Source organism: Kogia breviceps, chromosome 18, assembly GCF_026419965.1.
Source record: "Kogia breviceps isolate mKogBre1 chromosome 18, mKogBre1 haplotype 1, whole genome shotgun sequence".
NCBI lineage: Eukaryota > Metazoa > Chordata > Mammalia > Artiodactyla > Physeteridae > Kogia > Kogia breviceps.
Genome location: NC_081327.1, coordinates 15665242 through 15691486, shown reverse-complemented (window position 1 = coordinate 15691486; position 26245 = coordinate 15665242). Strand labels below are relative to the sequence as shown.

Genomic DNA, 26245 nt, shown 5'->3' with positions numbered 1-26245 from the left:
GTAAAGCCAAGAAGTAAACCTGATTTGCACCCAAACTCCTAAAAGTCTCAGGAATTGGCATCATTATGTGCAATGGAAACAAGGGCTATAGTAATTGTGTAAGATAGAGGTAAAAACTGGAAGATTAACTTGAAATTTGTTTCAACAGTGGTCAGATTTCCAAAGCCCCTTTTGCATTTTACACAATTGGATAGCCATTCCTTTTCAACCCTGGTGCTCTCTGGTGAGGGTAAACTAGAGGTTCTGGAGAAACCTTAGCACATATGGGAACAGAGGTACCTACCACACTAAAGACATCATGGAGCACATGGGTCATAAGGGAAGCTTGTATCTGCCTGGTGCTTACTATATCCATTCAAGAGAATTACTCAGCGCCTACTATGACTATATGTTAAACACTATGCTAGGTGCTAGTAAACAAAAGAGAGCAACAGAGACAAGGTTCTTGAGGATTCGGCAACTAAGTTAGGGCCTGACAAATAGTCACAATTAGCCACATGAAGAGGATGTCTAGGAAGAAGTGTCCAATCCTTGGTCACAGGGAGTTTGCAGTCTGTCAGGGAAGTGAACAGAGACAACTACAACACAAAGTCCAAGACTTATCATGACCCACAACACCTTGCAACTCACCTAAGGTAGGACCACACTAGTTGTCATTTAGGTCTTCAGTCAAGTTCCTTCAGATTTGGGGCCTTTTCACAAGGTTCTCTTGACTGGAATGTTCTTCCCTTACTTCTTACATGGCTGTTGAAGAAATGGAACAAAGCAACAGATTGATAACGAAGTCACAAACGAAAAAGAAGGACTAACTGCTCTGGAAGGCTCAAGTCCCATTGAAAATGTGTCAGATAACAGACTCAAGCACTCAGTCCCCTTTTATTTTGTTTCCACTGCTACATTTATCTTTGTTTATTCCGTTTGTCAGTTGAACGGCATGCAAACAAGTCTGAGTTTTCTTGGTGGATTGTAAGGAGCCACGGAAAGTTTTTAGCCAATAAAGTGATGTGTCAGAGTCCAGGTTTAGGAGGTTTATGCTGACAGCACTGTACAAAAATTGGGGGTGAGGGACAATATAAGCGGACAATATTGAGTACAGTTGGAATATTTTAAGAGTTTTGGAAAGAAGAAATACAGACCTAAACTAGTTAAAATAGAGAAGAAAGAGCAGATACATGAGAAATTAGGAGAATGGGTTGGCCTTTAAAGAATTGAACCAAGGAACAGGGAGGAATTGAACGATGGTACCTATAATGGTTCCTATTGACCAAAATTGGGACTGAATCAGGAGGGAATCAGGTTTATACTCCTAGATAATGCTTGAGTATCACCACCCCTGCAAAGCCTTCCTTGATTACCCTAGTCAGGAAGTGTTCATTGCATCTTCTGTGTTCGTGTTTTACCTTCTATTTTCTTTTTGTGCTTATCAAGCTTTTCTTATTTTTCATTACTAGACCTCAGCATCTTTCCACCCCTTGTGTCCCTTGTACATAGCAAATTAACTGTTGATCACATAAAGAATTATTATTTCTGAAAATTCTCCTTGGTCAGAAAATGTGTGGTTGAACTTGACATTTAATAGGAAAAGACAGTATGATAAATTAAGACAGTATGGAGAATATTTTATTCTCTCAGATTAGTAATAATAAGTATAAACAAATTTTCTTTTGCCATCCTGTGCTTTATAGAGATGTTTCAGGGTATGCAATTTCAAAGAGGTCCTTATTTATGAGTTTTGCATTATTACTGTTGTTTTGCATCACCATCTAAATTTTCAGATTGCTTTCTGGTTTTACAATTCTGTCTTCATGGCACTCTTTCTAAATTCTTATTTTCACTAGTCATTATTCCCTTAAGCTCAGTCTGAAATTCTCTTGGTTGAGCAAAGGTATGTCTGAGTAAATCTGCATGTATTAGTAATCCAACAGGAGGAAGCAAGTGAAGTTGCAAGAAAGACTGAGCAAGGTCTCAAACCTATAATCGTGGAAGATGACATTGGGTTAAAAGAAATGTATGGGTGGGGCTTCCCTGCTGGCGCAGTGGTTGAGAATCCGCCCGCGATGCCCGCGACGCAGGGAACACGGGTTCGTGCCCCGGTCTGGGAAGATCCCACGTGCCGTGGAGCACCTGGGCCCGTGAGCCATGGCCGCTGAGCCTGCGCGTCCGGAGCCTGTGCTCTGCCGCGGGAGAGGCCACAACAGTGAGAGGCCCGCGTACCGCAAAAAAAAAAAAAAAAAAAAAAAAAACAGAAATGTATGGGTGTTACTTCCCCCAAGACTGCAAGGAAGATGGGAGAAGATGAGTGAAGATAATGAAATGTATTAATGAAAAAGACAAGATCATTTTGGAGTCTTTTTAGTCAAACAGGAGTTTACTTTCACTTTTAGAATTAAGTGATAAGGAGTTGGTTTTAAGAATATGTTTGAAAAGGTGAGAGGAAAGTCATCTGGGCCGTGAACTCTGTTATCTTAGAGTCACCAGTGACTGGCATGTGACCGATGAGGAGATTGAGAATATTGCGGAGAGATCAGTAGTAATGTGTCTATTAGGGATGACAAGTATGTAGTGGGTATAGGAAGAGATTACAGAGGCTGGGGACAGATGTTTTTATTCGGCGCAATAATATTCCCTAGTAGAAGGAAAGTAGTGTGAAGAGTGGACCAAAGGAGAAAGTGCAGGTGTTCAGAAAGCAGAGGTTTGTGGTGACAGGCTGTGGTGTGATTCGAAGACCAGGCCTGAGGAATCTTATTTTTTAAAGCTCCACACCCAAGTAAAAAAAATCCAGAGCCTGCTTACTACTGTCCTGCTGTCAGGGTCTGTGCAGGGTAGTACGTTGTAGAAGACATAGCTTGATGAGTGAAGATCTTTCAATATTTAAATAATTAAACCTTGTATTAAACCCTTATATAACAGCTATTCCAAATATATAGTATCTCAAATAGTTTCAGCAAAAGTTTATCTATGATATTGGATTTGCACCAAGAACTGTACTTAAGGATAAATATCAGAAGGAGAAGAAAAATATCAAGTACATCTTTTAAATCCATGAGCTATTTTTTCTGTTTGCCCATCCGGTTGATGTCCAGCTATTTCTTTTTGCTGTAAATAGTCATTTTCCCATTTTATTCTAAGTAGGTTTATTGTGTAACTTAATTCAATTCCTTTGGTATTAATCAATGCTCAGCAATTTTGGAAATAGCTTACTTAGTAGCTTTTTCCACTGTGGAATTTATTCAAGAAATATTCAAAATCAAAACTACAATGAGGTATCACCTCACACCAGTCAGAACGGCCATCATCAAAAAATCTACAAACAATAAATGCTGGAGAGGGTGTGGAGAACAGGGAACCCTCCTGCACTGTTGGTGGGAATGTAAATTGATACAGCCACTATGAAGAACAGTATGGAGGTTCCTTAAGAAACTAAAAATAGAACTACCATACAAACCAGCAATCCCAGTACTGGGCATATACTCTGAGAAAACCATAATTCAAAAAGAGTCATGTACCACAATGTTCATTGCAGCTCTATTTACAATAGCCAGGACATGGAAGCAACCTAAGTGTCCATCAACAGATGAATGGATAAAGAAGATGTGGCACATGTATACAATGGAATATTACTCAGCCATAAAAGGAAATGAAACTGAGTTATTTGTAGTGAGGTGGATGGACCTAGAGTCTGTCCTACAGAGTGAAGTAAGTCGGAAAGAGAAAAATACTGTATGCTAACACATATATATGGAATCTTAAAAAAAAAAAAGGTTATGAAGAACCTAGGGGCAGGATGGGAATAAAGATGCAGACACAGAGAATGGACTTGAGGACACAGGGAGGGGGAAGGATAAGCTGGGACGAAGTGAGAGAGTGGCATTGACATATATACACCACCAAATATAAAATAGCTAGTGGGAAGCAGCCGCATAGCACAGGGAGATCAGCTAGGTGCTTTGTGTCCACCTGGAGGGGTGGGATAGGGAGGGTGGGAGGGAGATGCAAAAAGGAGGAGATATGGGAATATATGTACACATATAGCTGATTCACTTTGTTATGCAGCAGAAACTAACACACCATTGTAAAGCAATTATACTCCAATAAAGATATTTTTTTTAAAAAGAAATATTCAAATGTCAGCAATATGTAGGGCACTGTGTTAGATACTGTGGTAGTTGCAAAGATACAGATCTTTGTCCTGAAGATCTTTCACTTTTAGAAGAGGTAGGTATATCCAATGGTAGAATACTGTGTGATTTTTAGAGGAAGAATGTGTTAGAAGTACTGGTGGAGTTGTGTGATGGCTAGTGTTGTGTCAATTTGTCTGAGCCACAGTGCCCAGATATTTGGTCAGATATTCTGGACCTTTCTGAAGGTGTTTTTTGAACCAGATTAATATTTCAATTACTGGACTTTAAAGTAAAGTACTCTCCATGGTGTGGGACGTGGGTGGGCCTCATCCAGTCAAGTTGAAGGCCCTAATAGAACAAAGACTGACCTCCTCTGAGCAAGAAGGAATTCTGCTAGCAGACCACCTTTGGACTCAAACACAACTCTTCTCCAGGTCTCCAGCCTGCTGGCGTACTCTGCACATTTTGGATTTTCACATGAGTCCAATTTCTTAAAATAAATCTCTCTGTGTCTGTTGTGTATACGTGCATCCTGTTGGTTCTGTTTCTCTGGAGAACCATGATGAATACAAGTAGTATCCAAGCTGAAATTTAGGATAGGTCAGATGTGGGGAGGAGTTTCCGTAGAGGACAGAAAACCTGCTCCGTGTATGGAGAATAATGAGCTTGGTTGGAACTTAAGTTTGGTTAAGTGTCTGGGACCAGGTCTTACAACTGATACTTTACAGGAGTTTTAACTTTAAGACTACATCATGGGGCTTCCCTGGTGGCGCAGTGGTTAAGAATCCGCCTGCCAATAAGGGGACACTGGTTCGAGCCCTGGTCCAGGAAGATCCCACATGCCGCAGAGCAGCTAAGCCCATGTGCCACAGCTGCTGAGCCTGTGCTCTAGAGCCCGTGAGCCACAACTACTGAAGCCCGTGTGCCTAGACCCCATGCTCTGCAACAAGAGAAGCCACCGCAGTGAGAAGCCCGTGCACTGCAACAGAGCGTAGCCCCTGCTCACCGCAACTAGAGAAAGCCCGCGCACAGCAATGAAGACCTAACGCAGCCAAAAATAAATAAAGAAAATAAAGAATAATTTTTTTAAAAACTACTATAAATGTTATTCTAGATTTCCGTTTGAACTTAGCCTTAGTTTCGTAACTAACTTTTGGACATTTCTTGAATAATTCAAGAAATGTTTATTTTGTTTATTGCTTTCCCATTTTAGTATTCAACAGACTTATTTTTCTTCTTCATCAATCAGTATTAGAGCCTAAGTTATAATTTTTAGTTTGTGTCCAAAAGTTAAGGCTTGGGACTTCCCTGGTGATCCAGTGGTTAAGACTGCGCCTTCCATTGCAGGGGGTGCAGGTTCAATCCCTGGTCAGGGAGCTAAGATCCCACATGCCTCGGGGGCTGAAAAACCAAAACATAAAGCAGAAGCAATATTGTAACAAATTCAGTAAATACTTTTTTTTTAAAAAGTTAAGGCTTTTGGAAAATATTAATGTTATTTTGAGGATGGTAACCATACTTAACTATGGATATATTTATCATTTAAACTTAGAAAGCTTTGGTATTTTATAATGGAGGTATTGTATTGGGAATTTGGTCACTATAGCTCTTCCCTGTAGTCATGTACTATGAGTATGGGTATTAATATACTGTTAACCAGGTTTGACAGTGTGATATTTGAGCTTGCCTTAATTTAGAGATAGAGATACTTTAGATAAATGATTTTGCCAGAACTTTGACCCTATCTCTCTTTTTAAAAAAGAGTATCATGGTACACATTTTTATTAGTAAATCTTTGCTATTTGTAGCCAGAGTGGGGAATTGCTTATATTCTTTTAAGACTAATAGAAAAAAAAAGTATTTTCCCTACTTCCCCCTCTTTTGAACGCTGGCCTAAAATTTGGGCTTTTCTAGTTTGGGGAATAAGAAAAACTAGAATACTTATTAAAGCAAGGTAACAACATGATGAAGTTGAGAATATAGAGGACAACCACCCCTAGTTTTAACATTCTGGATCCAACTATTATTATCATTTTGTGTATTCTCTTACCAGCTATATTTGTAGGGGTGTGTGTGTGTGGTTTTTTGTTTTTGTTTTGTCTCACCGTGTGGCATGTGGGATCTTAGTTTCCGTACCAGGAAGACCAGGGCTTGAACCCGTGCCCCCTGCAGTGGAAGTGCAGAGGCTTAACCACTGAACTGCCAGTGAAGTCCCTGTGTATGTTATTGATGTGAAATTCATATAACATACAATTAATCATTATAAAGTGTATGATTCAGTGGCATTTAGTCTAGTCACAGTGTTGTGTAACCACTACCTCTCCTTAATTTCAAAACTTTTTCATCACCTTGGGAAAATACCCCTTACCCATTAAGTAATTCCCTCCCCATTTCCCCGCCTTTCCTCAATAACCACTAATCTGCTTTCTGTCTCTCTGGCTTTTCCTATTCTGGATATATTATGTAAAAGGGATTGTATAATAGGTGACTTTTGTGTCTGTCTGCTTTCACTTAGCATAATGCTTTGGAGCTTCTTTCTAGCTGTAACATGTATCAGCATTTTGTTCCTTTTTATGGCTGGATAATGTGTGTGTGTATGTGTGTGTGTGTAAAAACACAATTTGTTTATCTGTTCATCTTTTGATGGGCATTTGGGTTCTTTCCAACTTTTGACTATTATGAATACTACTACTTGAAACATTCATTTCTGTGTGGACATAGGTTTTTTATATATGAGTGAAATTGCTGAGTCATTTGGTTATTATATGTTTAGTTTTTGAGGAACCACCAAGCTATTTTCCACAGCAGCTGCACCATTTCACATTTCTACCAGCAGTGTGCAAGGATTCCTATTTCTCCACATCCTCGTCAATATTTGTTATTTTCTTATTTTATTATTAAAGCCATCCTAGTAGTTGTGAAGTGGTATTTCATGTTGGTTTTGATTTGCATTTCCATAATGACTTATGACATTAAACATCTTTTCATGAGCTTGTTGTCTATTTGTATATCTTCTTTTGAGAAGTGTCTCCAAGTTTTTGCTCTTTTTTTTTTTTTTTGTGGTACGTGGGCCTCTCACTGTTGTGGCCTCTCCCGTTGTGGAGCACAGGCTCCAGACGCGCAGGCTCAGTGGCCATGGCTCACAGACCCAGCCGCTCCGCAGCATGTGGGATCCTCCCGGACCGGGGCACAAACCCGCATCCCCTGCATCGGCAGGCGGACTCTCAACCACTGTGCCACCAGGGAAGCCCAATAGTCTTTTAAATTGAACACATTTAGCTCTATGCAAAATGCACTGTTTTCCACTTAAGAAAAAAAATTTACTTAGCTACAGATTAATGAATACTTTCTCATAGATGACATTTAAGAACTGCTGTTTAGTACTTGAAACAGTGCATTGTAAGAAGCACTACCTGAATACAGTGAGTAGACGTGTATCTCATATCCTCTGTTTTCTCACCAGTTCGGTCCTTTGGTACAGAAGACAGACCAACAGATCGTCCAATACCACCTCGAGATGAAGTCTTTGAATATATTATATTCCGTGGGAGTGATATTAAAGACCTCACTGTTTGTGAGCCACCAAAACCACAATGTTCTTTGCCTCAGGACCCAGCTATCGTTCAGGTAACATAGTAAATTTGTCTTGGAGTTCAAGTAAATTTCATGCACATAACTAGCCTTGGATTTTGCCTCGCCTTCTTTTTGTTTTTTTAATTTTCTGGATTAAATGTTCATATATATAGCTTATTACCATTTTATAGTTACCTGGATACCCAAAATAACTGGATAATGTTCTCACCCAGGTTTTTCTCTTTAGATAGTAAGTTGGGACTAAATTGAGTAAGAAATAGCTGAGGAATTAATTTTTATCATAGATACTTTCTGATTTCAACAATGGTTAAAATAGCTAACATTTATTGAGATCTAACTTTATAAGAAGCACTATTCAAAGCACTGCACATATAATAGGACAATCCTCACAACACTCTCTCAGCTTGGTACTATAGTTATTCTCATTTTTATAATCCTCATTTTTATAAGTGAGGAAATTGAAGTAGACCCATAATTTGAACAGACCCAGGAATTCTGGTTCTAGAATCCAGGATCCATGCCACTTTATTATTCACACGTGGTTCATATTACAAACCAGGGTGGTGATGGCTACTCTTAGGTAAGATGACTAAGTTTAACGAAAAAAATGCTAAATCACGTTATATATAATGCGTTTGTTACATACTATACATGTAATGCACAAACATAAAAGAATTTTAACATGTACAGATATGTTGTTCAATTCCCAAATAAAGTATTAAAGAAGACGATCCTAAGTATTCTCATTGAGAAGTTTTTTTTTAATCAGTTAATTTATTTATTTGTTTTTATTTTTGTCTGTTGGGTCTTCATTGCTGTGCGCGGGCTTTCTCTAGTTGAGGCATGTGGGCTTTCTCTAGTTGCGGTGAGCGGGGGCTACTCTTCGTTGCGGTGCACGGGCTTCTCATTGTTGTGGCTTCTCTTGTTGCAGAGCATGGGCTCTAGGTGCACAGGCTTAAGTAGTTGTGGCACATGAGCTTAGTTGCTCCATGGCACGTGGGATCTTCCCAGACCAGGGATTGAACCCATGTCCCCTGCATTGGCAGGCGGATTCTTAACCACTGTGCCACCAGGGAAGCCCGAGGAATTTTAAAATTTGTGTATTTTATGTAAAACAAAAACACATGATGTCTAAAAGATTGTAAATTGGGGCTTCCCTGGTGGCGCAGTGGTTGGGAGTCTGCCTGCCGATGCAGGGGACACGGGTTCGTGCCCCGGTCCGGGAAGATCCCACATGCCGCGGAGCGGCTGGGTCCGTGAGCCATGGCCGCTGAGCCTGCGCATCCGGAGCCTGTGCTCCGCAATGGGAGAGGCCACAAGAGTGAGAGGCCCGCATACCGCAAAAAAAAAAAAAAAGATTATAAATTATGAATTAAAGATGTTCATTATAGTACCTGTTTATATGTTAATTGGAAGCACATAGAAACTCAATTTCTACTATAGCAGCAGAGGAAGCAGGTTAACATAAGAGTATTTTTAGTTACTTGCATAGATGATTAAAAATTTTGTGGCCCCCATATGGTTTTCCTGCTGAATCCATTTTCTTCTCAAGTTTTTTTCTTGTCAGAAGTCTTTGGTCATTTGCAGTAAAATATGCTTGTTGGTTTTTTTAACTTCCTCTTTTTTATGCTGTGAGTGATAAAAATCTTAGGTTTTCACAAAACTGACTATTAAAATATATATTATCTTACATAGAATGTGCCTTCCAGCTATTAAGAGGAAATACCTAATGAACTCTTTAAAGAAAATATTAAGTACTATATAAAATGAAAATGGGAAAAAAAGAGAAAGTACCTTTTTAACATTTACTTACAGTTTTTCTGAATATAAGATAAGCTTTTTAAGAAATAATAAATTTGGTACTTGCAACATAAACTGGAGAAATTCTCTACTCTTATCTATCCCCTGCTGTTTGTTTTGTTTTTTTGGCATTACGCGGACCTCTCGCTGTTGTGGCCTCTCCCATTGCGGGGCTCCGGACATGCAGGCTCAGCGGCCATGGCTCACGGGCCCAGCTGCTCTGCAGCATGTGGGATCTTCCCGGACCGGGGCACAAACCCGTGTCCCCTGCATCGGCAGGCGGACTCTCAACCACTGCACCACCAGGGAAGCCCTATCCCCTGCTTTTTAAGTCTTACTTTTGAGGAATTAAGTCTGAAAGAATCCTGAGAAAATGCGAACTTCTTAAATGGAGGGAGAAGAGACACATTCTCATAGAAATAGCTGCCTACACCAAAGAGCGATGTTATCGGACTCTCATATCTTTTGATAACTCTCCAGAGAACAACTTATTTAATCAATCAGTTTTATGGAATGAGAATAACCTAGAGAGCACAAATTCAAAATGATTTTTAACAACTTCTTCCAACCACTGTAAATTTTGGCATTTGATCTTTTGATTCATTCGTTCAGTAGTATTTATTGAATACCTGCCATGTGTCTGACACTAGCAGCAAACATACAGGGTTCTGCCATCAGTGAACCTGTATCCTGGTGGCTGTTAGTACACTTCATATTTATATTATAAAACATTTTATGTTAAGATAAATTAATGTATAAAAGTTTATATATATATTAATATATTTATATATATTTTTTAGGTTTAGTAAGAAGCTTTTTATAAAGTGCTCTTTAACGTAATAATAACCATATTTAAAAGTGTAAGTAGTGGGCTTCCCTGGTGGCACAGTGGTTGTGAGTTCGCCTGCTGATGCAGTGGACACGGGTTCGTGCCCCGGTCCAGGAGGATCCCACATGCCGTGGAGCGGCTGGGCCGGTGAGCCATGGCCGCTGGGCCTGTGCGTCCGGAGCCTGTGCTCCGCAACAGAAGAGGCCACAGCAGTGAGAGGCCTGCGTACAGCAAAGAAAAAAAAAAAAAAAAGTGTAAGTAGTAAGTGGTTTTGTACAGGATAGTTTGTTTCTGCATTTCTTTACCATAAATTTAATAGTATACCTCAAGTGATTGAAAATAAGAGGAAAATCAAAAGTGAGATGTCTTACTTATGTCACCACCAGACTGAAACTTAGTACTATAACGAAATTTGATTTTTCTCATATTTTTTCTTTAAGCAAAGTTATTTTATTTATTCGGGTAACTTTTCTTCGGTTCTTTCCTAAATCTGTTGTAAAACTGAACTCAGAGGAGGGAGTTCATTGTAGAAAAAAGCATTTATAAATCAAATTGCGTACAATTGACACAGTATATAAATACTGCAGTCAGGTTATTCAGCTGTTTTAACATTAAATGCATGTTGCAAGTTGTTATAATTGCTTTTGTGTCTAGTAGTTGTAATTTAATAGTTTTCTTTAAAATGTAAATATCTGAATTTCTTTCCATTATGTACATATTGTTTAGAGCCTGGAAAATTAACCCATGATCTTTTCTTCAGTCTTCACTAGGCTCATCTACTTCTTCATTCCAGTCAGTGGGCTCCTATGGACCTTTCGGCAGGATGCCAACATACAGTCAATTCAGTCCAAGTTCATTAGTCGGGCAGCAGTTTGGGGCTGTTGGTGTTGGTATGTTGTGCTTTTTTCCTTTTTTTTCTTTCTTTTTTGTAATTTCCCTGTCTTTACCACAAAGATATATAAAACCACAAATTTTCAGACATATTGTTTGGTGTTCCTTTTGTAGCCTATTATTTTAAAGACTTTATTTTAATGTCCTTAATGATTAGTGGTTCTATAAAGGCCATCTCTTAGAATGCTGACAGTTTTTAAAAATCTAGATATATCCAATTACCAAATTTTATTGAATGTTATTTTAAATTTACATAAGATATATCCATTTAAAATAAGCATTTTTTCCAACATTGTGGGTTTTCAAAAAGTTAAGTAGAGATAATGCCATTATTAGGGAGCAATATCAATGTATAACACTATAAGGAGAAAATATAGAAGGGCTAGTCTAATAACAGTCCTATTTATGATTGGAGGACAAAGGTTATCATGTGCAAAAGCTAGGTATAATCAGATCAGATTTTTTGTGTTTATTTTTGTAGTTGTGCATTTTAGCTCTTAAGTACACCTTTATTGAAATTTCCACAGTAAAGAAGAATTTTAAATCTCAAACTCTAGCCCTTAATCTTTTTTAATTCCATTGAAATAATCACTTATCAGTTTATTTCACTGATCACAGATCCAGTTTCAGGTTTATCTTGAAACTCATTAGTATGTTAACAGGTTTTGTTAAAATTAATTCCTTTCTATGAATATTTTTTATATAGTTGTGACTTTCCAAGTATGTAAATGTTTTACTTATTCACAAAATAAAAAACAATGGGAAAAAAGTAAATCCAAAAATTGAATGAATACAAACAGAAACAACTGGTACTAAGTATATATCAGATAACATAACCACACAGAAGTAAGAATTCAAGTAAATTTTTACACTCTTAGTAAGATATTGTAGGAATAAATACAACTATTAAAAAAAAACTTGACTTAGGGTTTATTATTGGTAGTGGTATTGGTGGTGTTAATTTTAAAACTATTTTGTATGTATTATAGGATAGCGCAAATGAGTAATATATTGATGTTGTTGAGAAATGATATTCTTACCTTGGAGAAGGGAGATATAAATATGGAATGGGGAAAGGTAAAGAAGAACACTATGGTGGTGAATGTGAATTGGAGGTATGGGTGTGAACTCATTTTAAAAAAACTGGTTGTTTCCTGACTCTGTTCATAGAAAGGGCCTGGAAGCAATGATACCCAGTAGCAAAGGACATGTATAAACCCAGTTCTTGCTTTCTAAATACCTCTCCGCACTAAAAGGGATCTAGGCCCCTTTTAAAAAGAAGAGGAAAAAGAGGAAACAATGCTTTTAGAATAACACTAGCTAATAAATAGAGTGGTGGACATAGAAAATCACCATTTTGTAACCTCTAGTGAAATAATTAACAAGGATTATCAGTGGATGCTACAATCATTGGGTGAATGGTGTTGGAACAGGATATTTAAATGATCTTAAAAGTATCATCCCACAGTTTACTTATTAATTCCAAAGGGAGAAAATGTGCCTTTATAATGGAGAGATCTGATGGTCACCATCTTAATTAAGTTGTCAAGTTTGGCATTGCCATAATTAATGATTATATGTCTCCTGCTGATGTGATAATACGGGGGAAGGTGGGTAAATAACTTCACTTCTGTGGTATTCTTGCTGAAAATGCAGACTCTAATCTTGAAGAAATTGAGATATATATTCAGAATGCCAGGCTCTTCAAAGGATTCAATGTTGTAAAGAACAGAGACAGTGGGACTGTTTTTTTTTAATTGCATTCCATCTTCATCTTATTTTTTTAATTAATTTATTTATTATTTATTTTTGGCTGTGTTGGGTCTTTGTTGCTGTGCACGGGCTTTCTTTAGTTGCGGTGAGCGGGGGCTACTCTTTCGTCATGGTGCGCGGGCTTCTCACTGCAGTAGCTTCTCTTGTTGAGGAGCACGGGCTCTAGGCGAGCGGGCTCAGTGTTTGTGGCGCATGGGCTTCGTTGCTCCGCGGCATGTGGGATCTTCCCGGACCAGGGCTCGAACCCGTGTTCCCTGTGTTGGCAGGCGCATTCTTAACCTCTGCGCCACCAGGGAAATCCTGGGACTGTTTTAGACTTGGGAAGACTGAAGAGACATAGAATCCAAATATAATATGTGATTGGATCCCAAGTTTTAGGAAAAGTTGATAATAAAGAATGTTTTAGGGACTACTGAGGAACTTTGAGTAAGGACTAAATGTTGGATGGTGTTATTGTTCATTTTCTTAGATGTGGTAATGGTATTGTGGTTAACCGTATAAGAGAATGTCTGTTTTGGGGAGATGATTTTGAAGTATTTAAGGGTGAAGAGGCAAACTGATAGTAGTCTATATAAGCAAAAGAGAAGTGTGTATATCACAACATGAAGAAATGAAGAAATGGAATAGGCGTGGCAAGATGTTAGTAGTTGGTGAGCTAGATGGAGGAATATATTCATATTCAGTGTACTCCTCTTTCAATTTTGACACAGGTTTGACATTTTTCAAATGTATTTATTTTCGTTGGGGGGTGGGTTGTAACCCAGACATTCATCCCTAATCAAAATTTAAATATTTAATTACTTTCAGATTTATTGTTGGATTGGTGAAATAGGGTAGCTTTGGTCCACGTACCTCCTAATCCTACTCAAGTGAAGATCAATGTTGCTTATACATGTTAAATCAAGATACTCTACATTAGTTATAGCTGTTAGAATCCTATTCTGAGGATTCAGATAAGGGACAATTGCAAATTATATTATCCTTTTGAGACTCCTTTCACTAAGTTGAATACTTAGCTAACATTTGGATTATTGTACTTACCTTCTACATTACTGTGAAGTTTGCATAACTTAATATGTATAAAGCATTTGAACAGGGTCTAGCACGAAGTATCTACATAATAAATACTGCTTCTGCTATTCTTCACATCCTGCTCCTCTAATCAAAGTATTTTGTGGTGGTGAAATATATATTCCTTATAAATGCTTTTATCTAATTTTGATATTGGGGGTTGCTGGTTTAGTGTTCTTTGGGTGTCAAAAAGGTAGAAGTTTTTGCTTGTGTTTTCCATGTGGGTAGACTTAATTTTTGCAGTGACAGATTATTTTTGATTGTCTGATTTTCATACTGGCAGAACAATTTTTGGAGTGGCTAATTAGGGAACTATATATAGTATTTAGAAGTAGTTAAACAAGGAGGAGGAAAACTGTAGCATTGATTAAGGTGGCAGATGTTTTTTAGAAATGGAATTAACTTAGATATAGTTTGTGTTGGTAAAATTAAGCCAGATTTTAATTTAAGCCTCTTGTTTTCATTTTCTGTGCCTAGTATTCTGATGTAAAGAGAAAGTTTAAATAAATCAAGATTACACTATTGCTGTTTGGGGGGAATTTTTTCTATTTTAATTTTCATAGTTTTATTTGCAATTTATATCATGAAGGGTTAATATCCTGAATATCTAAAGAGCTTCTAAAAATAAAGCTCTACAATCCAACAGAAAAATTTGTAAAGATTAGAAACTGACTTTGCCTTTTTCAGAAAAAGATAAATACAAATGGCACTTAAACGTGGAAAGATGCTTAAATCTTGCTCATGATAAGAGATATACAACTTAAGTCATCACCAAGACACCATTTCTCACTATCAATTTGACAAAAACCCAAAAGTTTGAATATATTCTGTTTTGGCAAGATTGTGAAGAAAGAGATACTCATACTTTGAAAGGAATGATGCACTGTGTAGAATTAAAGTACTGTTTTTTTTTTTTAAGCTGATGCACAGACAATTTTTATGTGCAAAGATTAGGTCATTACTGACTTTAATTAGGAAAAATTAATTATCTCACAATAAACTGAAGCATCAAAATAGCCATGACATGCTAAGTCTCATACTACTCTTGTGGGCAAGATGGAGGCATATTGGCTGAACATGGGTTCAGCCAGTGGGTACATTTTAGCTGCTTAAATAGCAGAACCATATTGGACAGTGATTCTCTTAGGTCTTTAGTGTTTTGTACACATTAATTTTTTTTTTTAATTTACAAAATGTCTTTTTACTACCTCTACTTTGAACACATATCAGGCACTTTAGAACATCTAGAAAGACTAGATATTTCAAAAAAGTACTTATTGTCAACTACATATACAGTAGTAAGGAGTAAAATTAGCACACACAAAACAACAGTTCTAATATGCAAATGTCGTCTAACTGTGACCAGTTTGGCACAGAACCTTCTTTTCTTCCTCCTCAATGTCTTCCATTCCATGTCCTCTAACCCACTGAACAAACGTGGACCTCTGTGGCTCCTGATGTCGCCTCTAGAGGTGGTCAAACAGCTCCATTTCAAAAAGTCATTTCCACAAGACATTTCTTTTATACGGTTTTTTTTAAAGAAACAAATGGGCATTTACAAGACATGTGACTTTAAGTCTGTCATACGTCGGCAACCTTTTCACATCTAGACCTATATGTGGCGAAAAGTTTTCTTTCGAAAGGTTGGGGGGAAAGTTGAGAGCAGCTTTTTCATATTATATACACAGGCCTTCTATAAACGGCCAGTAAATCTTCCCAAAGGGTGGCTGGCACTTCCTATTGGCCGTACGTGGTACGTTATTCTACCATTTCTGTCTTCCGACATCGAGGTCTTGGTAGAATGCCGACCAACCGCCCGATGACCCGCTAACGTTCCACCCGTCGTCGACCGGGGCTCTGCTCATCTTCCAGGACCGTTAAGGCCTTTGTCCGTCGTTGTCCAGACGAGGTGAGGTCTCGTCCAACTGGGACAGAGAGGTCACCTCAGGTCCCGGATCCGCGCGGGCTCCAAGGCCTAAGGGTGGCTGAGCTGACGTCCACGTAGACCCCCCTTTCCGGGCCCTCGAGGCTCTAACGTCCCTCCAAGGAATTCCAGTGGCCGCCATTCTTCTCCGCCCTGCCACGCCCAACGCCCAAAGGCGCCACGTCCTCGGTAGCCTGCCGGAGGCTTCGCCTAACCCCTGCAGCGTGGGGTCAAGAGACCCGGTGGCGGGCAGGATCTGGGCTCCGAGGGGCCACCGCCATTAGGTCGCGGAGGTGGGGGTGGGGGAGCAGTTCATTGCTGCTTCCAGGCTCGGGCCCTGCCAGTGGGCGGCTGCGGCGGGGCTCTGGGGCTCGGCAAGACACAGCCTGAGCCTGTCCCGGGGGCCCCCCAGTTCACCTGCCGACCGGAGGCTGGAGGGCCTGGAGGGACCCGGGCTAGAAGGCCGTGATCCGCTTCTCACCGCGCTCTCTGCCAGAACTCTACACATTAATTTTTAATCACCGAGTTAATGAATACTTAACATGCTTATGAACTTTAAAGTTACCATAGGGACTTCCCTGATTGTCCAGTGGTTAAGAATCTGCCTTCCAATGCAGGGGACATGGGTTCGATCCCTGGTCGGGGACCTAACATCTCACATGCCGTGAGACAACTAAGCCCGCACACCGCAGCTACTGAGCACACAGGCCACAGCTAGAGAGCCCGCATGCCACAACTACAGAGCCCACGTGCTCTGGAGCCCACGAGCTCTGGAGCCCACCGCTACAACAAGGAGCCCACGCTGCAGCGGAGGATCCCACATACCACAGTGAAGATCCCATGTGTTGCACCTGAGACCTGACACAGCCAAAAATAAATAAATAAAGTTAGCATAAACCAGGAGGGTGTTTAATGCGTTAAGGATGACAAAGGATTGTTAAAGATCTACTTGGGGGCAATTCCCTGGCAGTCCATTGGTTAGGACTCCCTGCCTCCATTGCAGAGGGCACAGGTTTGATCCCTGGTCAGGGAACTAAAATCCTTCATGCCACGTGGTACAGCCTAAATAAATAAATAAATATATCTACTTTGGTAATGTGTAAAGGAATTACACATTCCAGTTAAAAAGCAGAGATCATCAAACTGATTTTTTTTTTAAAAAAGACCCTGCTATGTGATGTCTATAAGAGATGAATTAAAAGACAGAAAGTTAAAGAACAGAAAAAGGCATGACATGCCATACAAACACTAATAACAAGAAAACTATGTTAGGAAAATTAACATCAGACAAAGCAGCTTAAAGATCAGGAGTACTGCCAAAGAGAAAGAAGGATTCTTCATAACAGTACATCAGGAAGCTGTAACAATCCTAAATGTGTATGTAACTTTTATAAAATAGTACACCAACACCAACAATTGCAGAATATAGATTCTTTTAAGTAAATATTGATCAATCAATGGGATAGATCAAATCCTGGTCCATAAAATGAGTTACATTAAATTCAGAAGGATTGAAATCATATGTGGTATCTTCTCAGACCACAAAGAAATTAAATTTGGAATTAATAAAGATAACTTGAAAAATATACAAATAGTTGTATATTTCTGTTTGCTCAATACAGAAATTGAGCAAACTTACAAAAATCACTAATGAATTAAAGAAGAAATCATAGGGGAAATAAGATATTTTTAAATATTATGATCATAAAGTACAACATATCAAAATTTGTGAGTGGAGCTTAAGCATTGCTTAGGGGAAATTTCATACCTTTAAATACATATATAAGAAAACAAGAATATTTTAAAATCAGTGCTCTAAGCTGCCAGCTTATTAAGAAGCTAAAAAAAAAGGAAAGAAAATTAGCCCAAAAGTACTAGAAGGAAGAAAAAATTTAAAGCAGAAATCAAGGAAATAGAAACAAGTCAAAAAATATATATAGGGCTTCCCTGGTGGCGCAGTGGTTGAGAATCCGCCTGCCGATGCAGGGGACAAGGGTTCGTGCCCTGGTCCAGGAAGATCCCACATGCCGCGGAGCGGCTAGGCCCGTGAGCCATGGCCGCTGAGCCTGTGCGTCCGGAGCCTGTGCTCCGCAACGGGAGAGACCACAACGGTGAGAGGCCCGCGTACCACACACACACACTATATATATATATATATATATATATATATATATATATATATATATATATATATATAAAATATCATCAAAGCCAGGAGCTGGTTCTTGGAAAAATTTCATGAAATTAATGCTCCCCTATCAAGACTAAGCATGGAAAAAAAGAAGACTCAAATACTGATATCAAGAATGAAAGTGTAGGCATCACTATAGATCCTAAAAGGATAATATGAAGATATTGTGAACAACTTTATGTCAACAGATTTGACATCTCAGATGAAATAAATTCCTTGAAAATACAACTTTCCTAAACCAACACAGGAGGAAGTACAATCTCAGTATCACCCTGTTAAAGAAGTTGAAACTAATTTAAAATCTTCTGTAAAGAAAATTCAAGACTATTTGCTTTACTGATAAATTCTACCATTTAGGGAAGAAATAATTTTACCAATCTGACACAAACTCTTTGAGAGAATAAAGGAAGAACACTTCCTAACCAGATAACCAAGGCAAGCTGAGATACCAAAACCTAAATGGTATCTAAATGAAATCAATACAAGAAAATAAAATTACAGCTAATTTCCCTGAACATATATGTAAAAATCCTTAACATAGTATTAGCAGTGGAAACCGGCAGTTCATAAAAAGAATATTACATAATGACATCTCAGGAATGCAAAGATGTTTTAACATTTGAAAATCATTAGTAATTTACCACATTAACAGAATAAAGGAGAAAAACTGCAATTCCAAGAGATACAAAACAGGCATTTGGTAAAATTCAATACCCATTTATCAACAACTAAGGAATAAGAGGGAATTCCCTAACCTGATCAGTGAAATGAAAAGCTTACACACACGATGGTGGGATAATGAATGCTTTTCCCTTGAGGTAAGGAATAAAGTGAAAGAATTGTCTTATTTCATGTAGTGTTCTAGAGGTCCTAGTTAGTCCAATGAGACAAGAAAATAAATAAATAAATAAAAGAGTTAGAGATTGGAAAGGCAGATGTAAAAATGTCATTATTTGAAGGTGACATGATTGTGTATGTCGAAAATGCAGAGGAATATTCAAGCTACTGGAATGAATAAGTGAATTTAGCATGGTAAGGGAATACATGGTAAATATACAAAAATCAACTGTATTTTTGTATTCAGAACAGACAGTTTGGCAAACTATGGCCTGTGGACCAAATCCCCCCAGCCTCCTGTTTTACTGGAATACAGCCATACCCATTTATTTACATGTGGTCTGTGGCTACTTTTACACTACAAGGGCAGAGTTGTATAGTTATAACAGAGAGCATATGGCCTGAAAAGCCTACAATATTTTATTTACCATCTGGCTACTTATAGATAAAGTTTGCTGATCTAGAACAAATTATTAGTAAATGAAATATAAAACGCAACACAGCTTACAATAGCACCAATAACATCAGATACCCAGGAATGAATATAACAAAAGATAGTATTTAAAAATCTCTATGTGGTTCTCAGTGGAGGGGAGTTCATTTTACCCCCCTCCCTCAGGGGACATTTGGTAATGCCTGGAGACATTTTTGTTTGTCACAACTGGGGGATACTACTAGCAACTAATGGGTGGAGGCCAGGGATGCTACTTAACATCCTACAATGCATGGGACAACCCCTCACAACAAAAAATTATCTGGCCCAACACGTCAGTAATGCTGAAGCGGAGAAAACTCTGCTCTACAATAAAAATCACAAAACACTGCTGAGAGAATTTAGAGATCTAAATAAATGGAGAGGTAATCCATGCTTATGGGTTAGAATATTCAATATTATTTTTATGATGACACTTTCCCCAGAATTGGTTTACAGGTTGAACACAATCCTGATCAAAATCCCATCATACTTTAAAAATAGAAATTGACATGCTGATTCTAGTATTTGTATGGAAATACAAAATCTATAATAGCCAAACTACTCTTGAAGAAAGAGGAAGTTTGAGGTATACACCCAATTTCAAGATTCAGAACAGGGAATTATTGATATAAGAATACACAAATATACCAGGGTAAAGAATAGAGAGTACAGAAATAGACCTACTTAAATGCTGATTTAAGACAAAGATGCCAGTGCAGTTCAATGGAGAAGGAGAAATTTTTTTGTTTTGTTTTGTTTGTGAATGATGATTATAAATTTCACTTTTATTTTCCTGTGGATGGAAGGGTAAATCTTTTTAACAAATGATCTTGCAGCAGCTGGATATCTATTTGGAAAAAATTAACAATGGCCCCTGCCTCACACTATACATAAAAAGTAATTAGAGATAAATCAGTAGCAGCAATGGCATGAGGGAGGTGGGTGTAGTATGACCGGGAACTCAGAAAAGAGACAGAGTATATAGAAGAGTTTGCTCATGGGGTTGGGGAGGGGGGAAGCAGGCTCTGGCAGTGGGAGGTTGAGTCAGAGCAGGATGGAGGTTGAATACACATCAGAGTGGTTTATGTCTTGGTCATTACCCAGGAATACTAGGGATAATGGGATAGATTCAGCATCCCACAGAATTATTGAGAGCAGTAGTCTCAACATTTCTGGGGATGTTGTGGGAGGTTATGTTAGGCCTCTCCTTAGCTGGCTGGGACTGCAGCCTGAGTGGATTACACCTCTAAAAGAGTCCCATTCATTCTTATTGTCTGAGGTACTTTGCTGAGTTCTGATGCCCCGTTTTAAGAGAGATGTGAACAACTAGAATTCATTAAATTAGGAGAAGTCAAAAGAGGCAAGGCTTAAAGAGCATGTGAAGGTGAGTAATTATTGAAGGAACTAGAGTTACTTAGCTTGCAAATGAGAAGATGTGAGGAACATGATCATAATTGTCAAGTAATTTAAAAGCAGATAGTTAAATTTCTGTTGTGGAGTAGAGAGGTGTAAGTGAGTAATGAGAAAAGAGGCAGGCAGATAAGGGGGAGGACCTTATAAACTAAGGTAAATAGTTTGAACTTTTTTCTTGAGGGAGGTGGAAAGCCATCAGAGAGTCCTAAGCACTGTAGTGATGTGATTATTTTTCTGTTTCATAAAAGATTATTCTCAGTACCACTTTTATATTGGATTTAGAGGTGGGGGAAGAGGGGCTATTGAAACAGTTCCTGCTAGAGAAAACCTATGTAGATTAAATATTAAGAAGAGAGCACAGCATATGGAAAGTGATTGATCCATAAATTCTGAAGAAATGTAGAAAAGAAGATTGACATAACCTAGTATAGCAAAGGTCCTTTCGAGGGATTTTTGTTCCTCATATTACCAGAACTTTTTGTGGTTGCTTTAGGCAGAATGCAGCCCCACAATACTGTACTGAGGGGAGGCATTAAAATGGACTGGAGTCCATTGTCCATTGCCTTGGAAATGCTGGAAAAGCTCTTCATATACCTGTCTGCTGATTTGACTATTTGTGCAGATACTTGGTGTTAAGATAATTGAACCTTAATGTTGGTGTTGAATGCACCATTTCTGCTACTTCTCTATCTGATGTACATTCTTGCTGTCCCATCTGTATAACTGTCCAGGAGAGTATTGCATATGTTAAAAAAATTGTTTGCATCCAAAGATGCTGAAGTATATATGGGCTTGCTTTTCATATATTATCAAAAATTTCTCAAATTATTTTTTTATTCAGTTTCATTAATTTCCAGTATTATTAATTTACACAGGTACTACGGGGAGGGACAATTATCATTAAAATGCTGTGTTACTTTATATAATTGAAAGGTTTAAAATATTTTTTTAAAAAATTTGTCATTCAAAAAAATTTTCTTACAGCTGGAAGCTCCTTGACATCCTTTGGAACAGAAGCATCAAACAGCAGTGCCCTATCCCAAAGTAGTGCAGTTGGTTCTGCCTTTACACAGGATACAAGATCTCTAAAAACACAGTTATCTCAAGGTAAGCTGTCTTTTCCTTCAAAATTTTCCATTGTAAATTTCTATAGATAGTAGTCTTTCTCTGAATGTAAGAGCTTTTGCAGCTTGTAACTCACATGTATAATTTCTACTTAGTTCTTTAAAAAAGTTTTTAAATTGTTGTTCAATAAGTACATTATTGAATGACTTCCACTGTTCAGACTTTTTATAATTCCTAGATCATAAACATAAAACTGAAATGGTGAACATTGTCTAAGTTTGACTTTTTTTTTTTACAAAGCAATTATATTACTTGTATATAATACTTAAATATTATTGGTCAATCTCAGACTCACCACTGAGGATGAACTATCCTTGATGAATTTGATATAGTAGCTGAGGAAACAAACTATTCATTATGCTGTTGCATCTTTCTTAGCATCCTCATAGAATCTAGAGCAGTGGCTCTCAGTGTGGACCACCCACAATCAAATCATCTGATCTGGAATGCTTCTTAAAAATGTAGATCCTGAGAACTGCTACATCAGAATCCCTGGAGCTTGGAGATCTGCATTTTAATAAGCTTAAAGGATCCTGTTTCATTTCTTTTTAATTCTGTTTTTCCACCAACCAGTCTCATAACCTTCAGTGGTCCCAGGATTCTTTATCTGCTGCTAAAGTAGGTGAAACTGGCCCATTGCTTTATGTGGATGTTTACTTTGAAATAAAACAGTGTAAAGTCATTTCAGAAAGATGCTATTAGGATCAGGACAGTATTTTTTAAAGCACTTGAGGGTAAAATCAAGCCAATGCTAAACATAATCCTGTGTCTCTCACTTTAGATATTTTGAAATAGTTATAGTTACTTTTATTCATATTGATTTTTAAAAACTTAATTTTTAAACACTCTAAAGATTTTTTGTAGGTAAATTAGAAATACACTAAGCGCACTGTATAGCACAGGAAGCTATATTCAATATCCTGTGATAAACCATAATGGAAAATAATATGAAAAAGAACTATATATATAATATATATGTACGTATATATATGTATAACTGAATCACTTTGCTGTACAGTAGGAATTAACACACCTTTGTAAATCAACTATACTTCAGTACATTTTTTTTTTTTTTTTTTTTTTTTTTTTTTGCTATGTGCGGGCCTCTCACTGTTGTGGCGTCTCCCGTTGCGGAGCATAGGCTCCGGAGACGCAGGCTCAGCGGCCATGGCTCACGGGCCCAGCCGCTCCACGGCATGTGGGATCCTCCCAGACTGGGGCACGAAATCGCATCCCCTGCATCAGCAGGCGGACTCTCAACCACTGCAGCACCAGGGAAGCCCACAATAAATTTTTTTAAAAAGAAATACACTAAGCATAGGAAGAAAATAAAAATACCTATAATCTCACCACGCAGAAATAACAAATGTTTACATCCAGACTTTCATCTAGGTTAACATAAGTGTATATTTGTGTGTGTATGGATTGGTTTGTTAATTTTTTTAAGATTTCCTTCTTAGAGAAGATATTTAATCTTTTTAAGCTTTAGTTTTCCATACTATAAAACAGGACTTTACTGATAAACCAACAGACTTATAGTAAGGGTTAAATTTTTTTGAAATGTATGCAGTGCCCTTAGCATAATGCCTGACACACAGAATGTGCTCAGTAGATGTTAGCTATCTTAATTAATAACCAACATTAACCTTAATATTGAAGCACCAGAAGGATTCTTACTAAAATCATAAGTAAGGATTCCCTTTCTCATTGCTACTCAGCATTGTTCTGGAATTTTTAGCTATGTCAGGAATACATGAAAAAGAAATAAGAAGTATGAATATTAGAATAGCATTATTTGCCAATGCTGACTTCCTACTTGGAATTGAGAATTCACTGAAAAACTAGAACTAATACGAGACTTAAATTAGATAGAGGTAAAATGTAGAGAATAAGTATAAAAATCAGTAGATGTCCTAGGGCTTCCCCCATGGCTCAGTGGTTTAAGAATCCACCTGCCAGTGCAGGGAACACGGGTTCGAGCCCTGGTCGAGGAAGATCCCACATGCCGCAGAGCAGCTTAGCCCGTGAGCCACAACTACTGAGCCTGTGCTATAGAGCCCATGAGCCACAACTGCTGAGCCCGCATGCTACAACTATTGAAGCCCATGTGCCTAGAGCCCGTGCTCTAGCAGTAAGAGAAGCCACAACAATGAGAAGCCCGTGCACCACAGCAAAGAGTAGCCCCTGCTCACTGCAGGGGAAAGCCTGCGCACAGCAGTGAAGACCCAATGCAGCCAAAAATTAAATAAATTTTTTTAAAAATAGATGTCCTAAAACCTAACCCACTGATAATTAATGGGGATAAAAGAAGATGTTCACAATGATGAGAAATAGAAATTATATATAAAATACATAATAAGAAATATGGCAAGCCTCTATGATGAAAGATGCAAAATATAATAGAGGGACATAAAAGAAGTTACATGTAACCAAAGAAACATATCTTATTCCTAGATAAAAAGATTTAATATTAGGAAGACTTTATTTCTCATAATAATTAAATTTACTGTACTTTCAATAAATATACATGGAATAGTAAGAGAACCTAATAAAACAGATACACAGACTATCATAAAAATAAGCATGCAAGTATACCTAGACATGTTTTAAAAATAAAAGTAATGAGATAGGGCTTACCTCCTAATAAAGTATACATAAAATAAAGCAGTACAGGAATAAATTTAGAGATGAATAGAGCAAAAGTCATAAATAGATCCAAGTATAAATAAGTAATTAGTATATGATAAAGATATTATTTTTAAATTAGTAGAGAAAGACTACTAAATGATCCATCCAATAAATGATGTTGTGAACAGACAACTGTCTGATCATTTGGAAAAGTAACTCTAGAATCCTTCCCTCATACTTAAGATTAAAATAAATTTTAAATAGATTAAAATGTTTTTTTAAAATTTAATTACATATTTATTAGAAGAAAGAGGTATGTTTAAATAAAACAGTGGGAGAAGAGGCCTGGGAATCTGCATTTTTATCTCACCAACTAAAATTTTTGAAGTTTATAAAATTTTAACACCTAGAATTTTCTTGTAACTGTAAGAATAAGAATGTGAAGACGGGCTTCCCTGGTGGTGCAGTGGTTGAGAGTCCGCCTGCCAATGCAGGGGATACGAGTTCGTGCCCCGGTCTGGGAAGATCCCACATGCCGCAGAGCGGCTAGGCCCGTGAGCCATGGCCGCTGAGCCTGCGCGTCCGGAGCCTGTGCTCCGCAACGGGAGAGGCCACAACAGTGAGAGGCCCGCGTACTGCAAAAAAAAAAAAAAAAAAAAAAAAGAATGTGAAGGTAACTCGAGGGGTTGTGTTTATTATGAAAGCGCTTTTGAGTTTATTCCTAATATGTCCAGTATCACCTGTATTTCCCTATTTATAACAAAATTGCCATCATGATGTAGTACTAGACTTCAATTACAAAGGTTTTCAAAATACAGGGACTTAACCTGTGGCTAAGACTCCGTGCTCCCAATTCAGGGGGCCCAGGTTTGATCCCTGGTCAGGGAACTAGATCACACATATCGCAACTAAAAGATCCCGCATGCCGTAACTAAGACCCAGTGTGGCCAAATAAATAAATATTTTTTTAAAAAAATACATAGCAGTGAGTTATTACTTACTGTGATTGCCCTATCACTTGCAGTTCTGTAATATTGTGAGTCACAGGATCTTAAAGAAAAGCCTTAATGAAGTAAAGTTTTGTAAGTTTATAAGATCATTTAATGTACTATTATAAAATTACCTAAACAATAGGCTTTTCCAAAAACTTAACACTTGTTTGATAAATAAATCTGTTTATAAGGTGATAAGTGATTACAAAATGTTTTCTCTTAGATCAAAACTTATATAAACCACCATGATTTCCCATTATAATCAGTGGGAAAATTAGTGTTTCTATTAATGGCAGAGTAAACTTTGTCATTAATGATGGAAATGGTGACACACATTTGTAATTGCATACTTTAGTTAACCATATATTTGGGGAGTATTACTAATAAACAGTCCCTGAAGCACCTGGTGCACAACAACCAGTGTGCTGTCATCACTCGCCAGTTCCCCAGTTTGGAGCCTGTGCAGATAGCACAGGTGGGTAATAACATTTGCAGCATATTTGGGAATATTATTTTTTTACATAAAATGAGGACAATTTTTTAAATCAAAACCTATTTTGGTGCAATATCATGGGATGTGA

At 37.9% G+C, this 26245-nt stretch overlaps 1 protein-coding gene across 9 annotated transcripts in view; it reads left to right on the top strand.

Annotated features, from left to right (window-relative positions):
- Positions 1 to 26245, top strand: part of LSM14A (LSM14A mRNA processing body assembly factor) — a 49445-nt gene that overhangs the window by 9027 nt on the left and 14173 nt on the right. For all 9 annotated transcript variants that reach the window (XM_059044387.2, XM_067019664.1, XM_067019663.1 and 6 more), the window contains exons 2-4: positions 7585 to 7748; positions 11105 to 11234; positions 21904 to 22026. In XM_059044387.2, coding sequence (XP_058900370.1) covers positions 7585 to 7748; positions 11105 to 11234; positions 21904 to 22026 — 417 coding nt within the window. The remainder of the gene's footprint in view (positions 1 to 7584; positions 7749 to 11104; positions 11235 to 21903; positions 22027 to 26245) is intronic.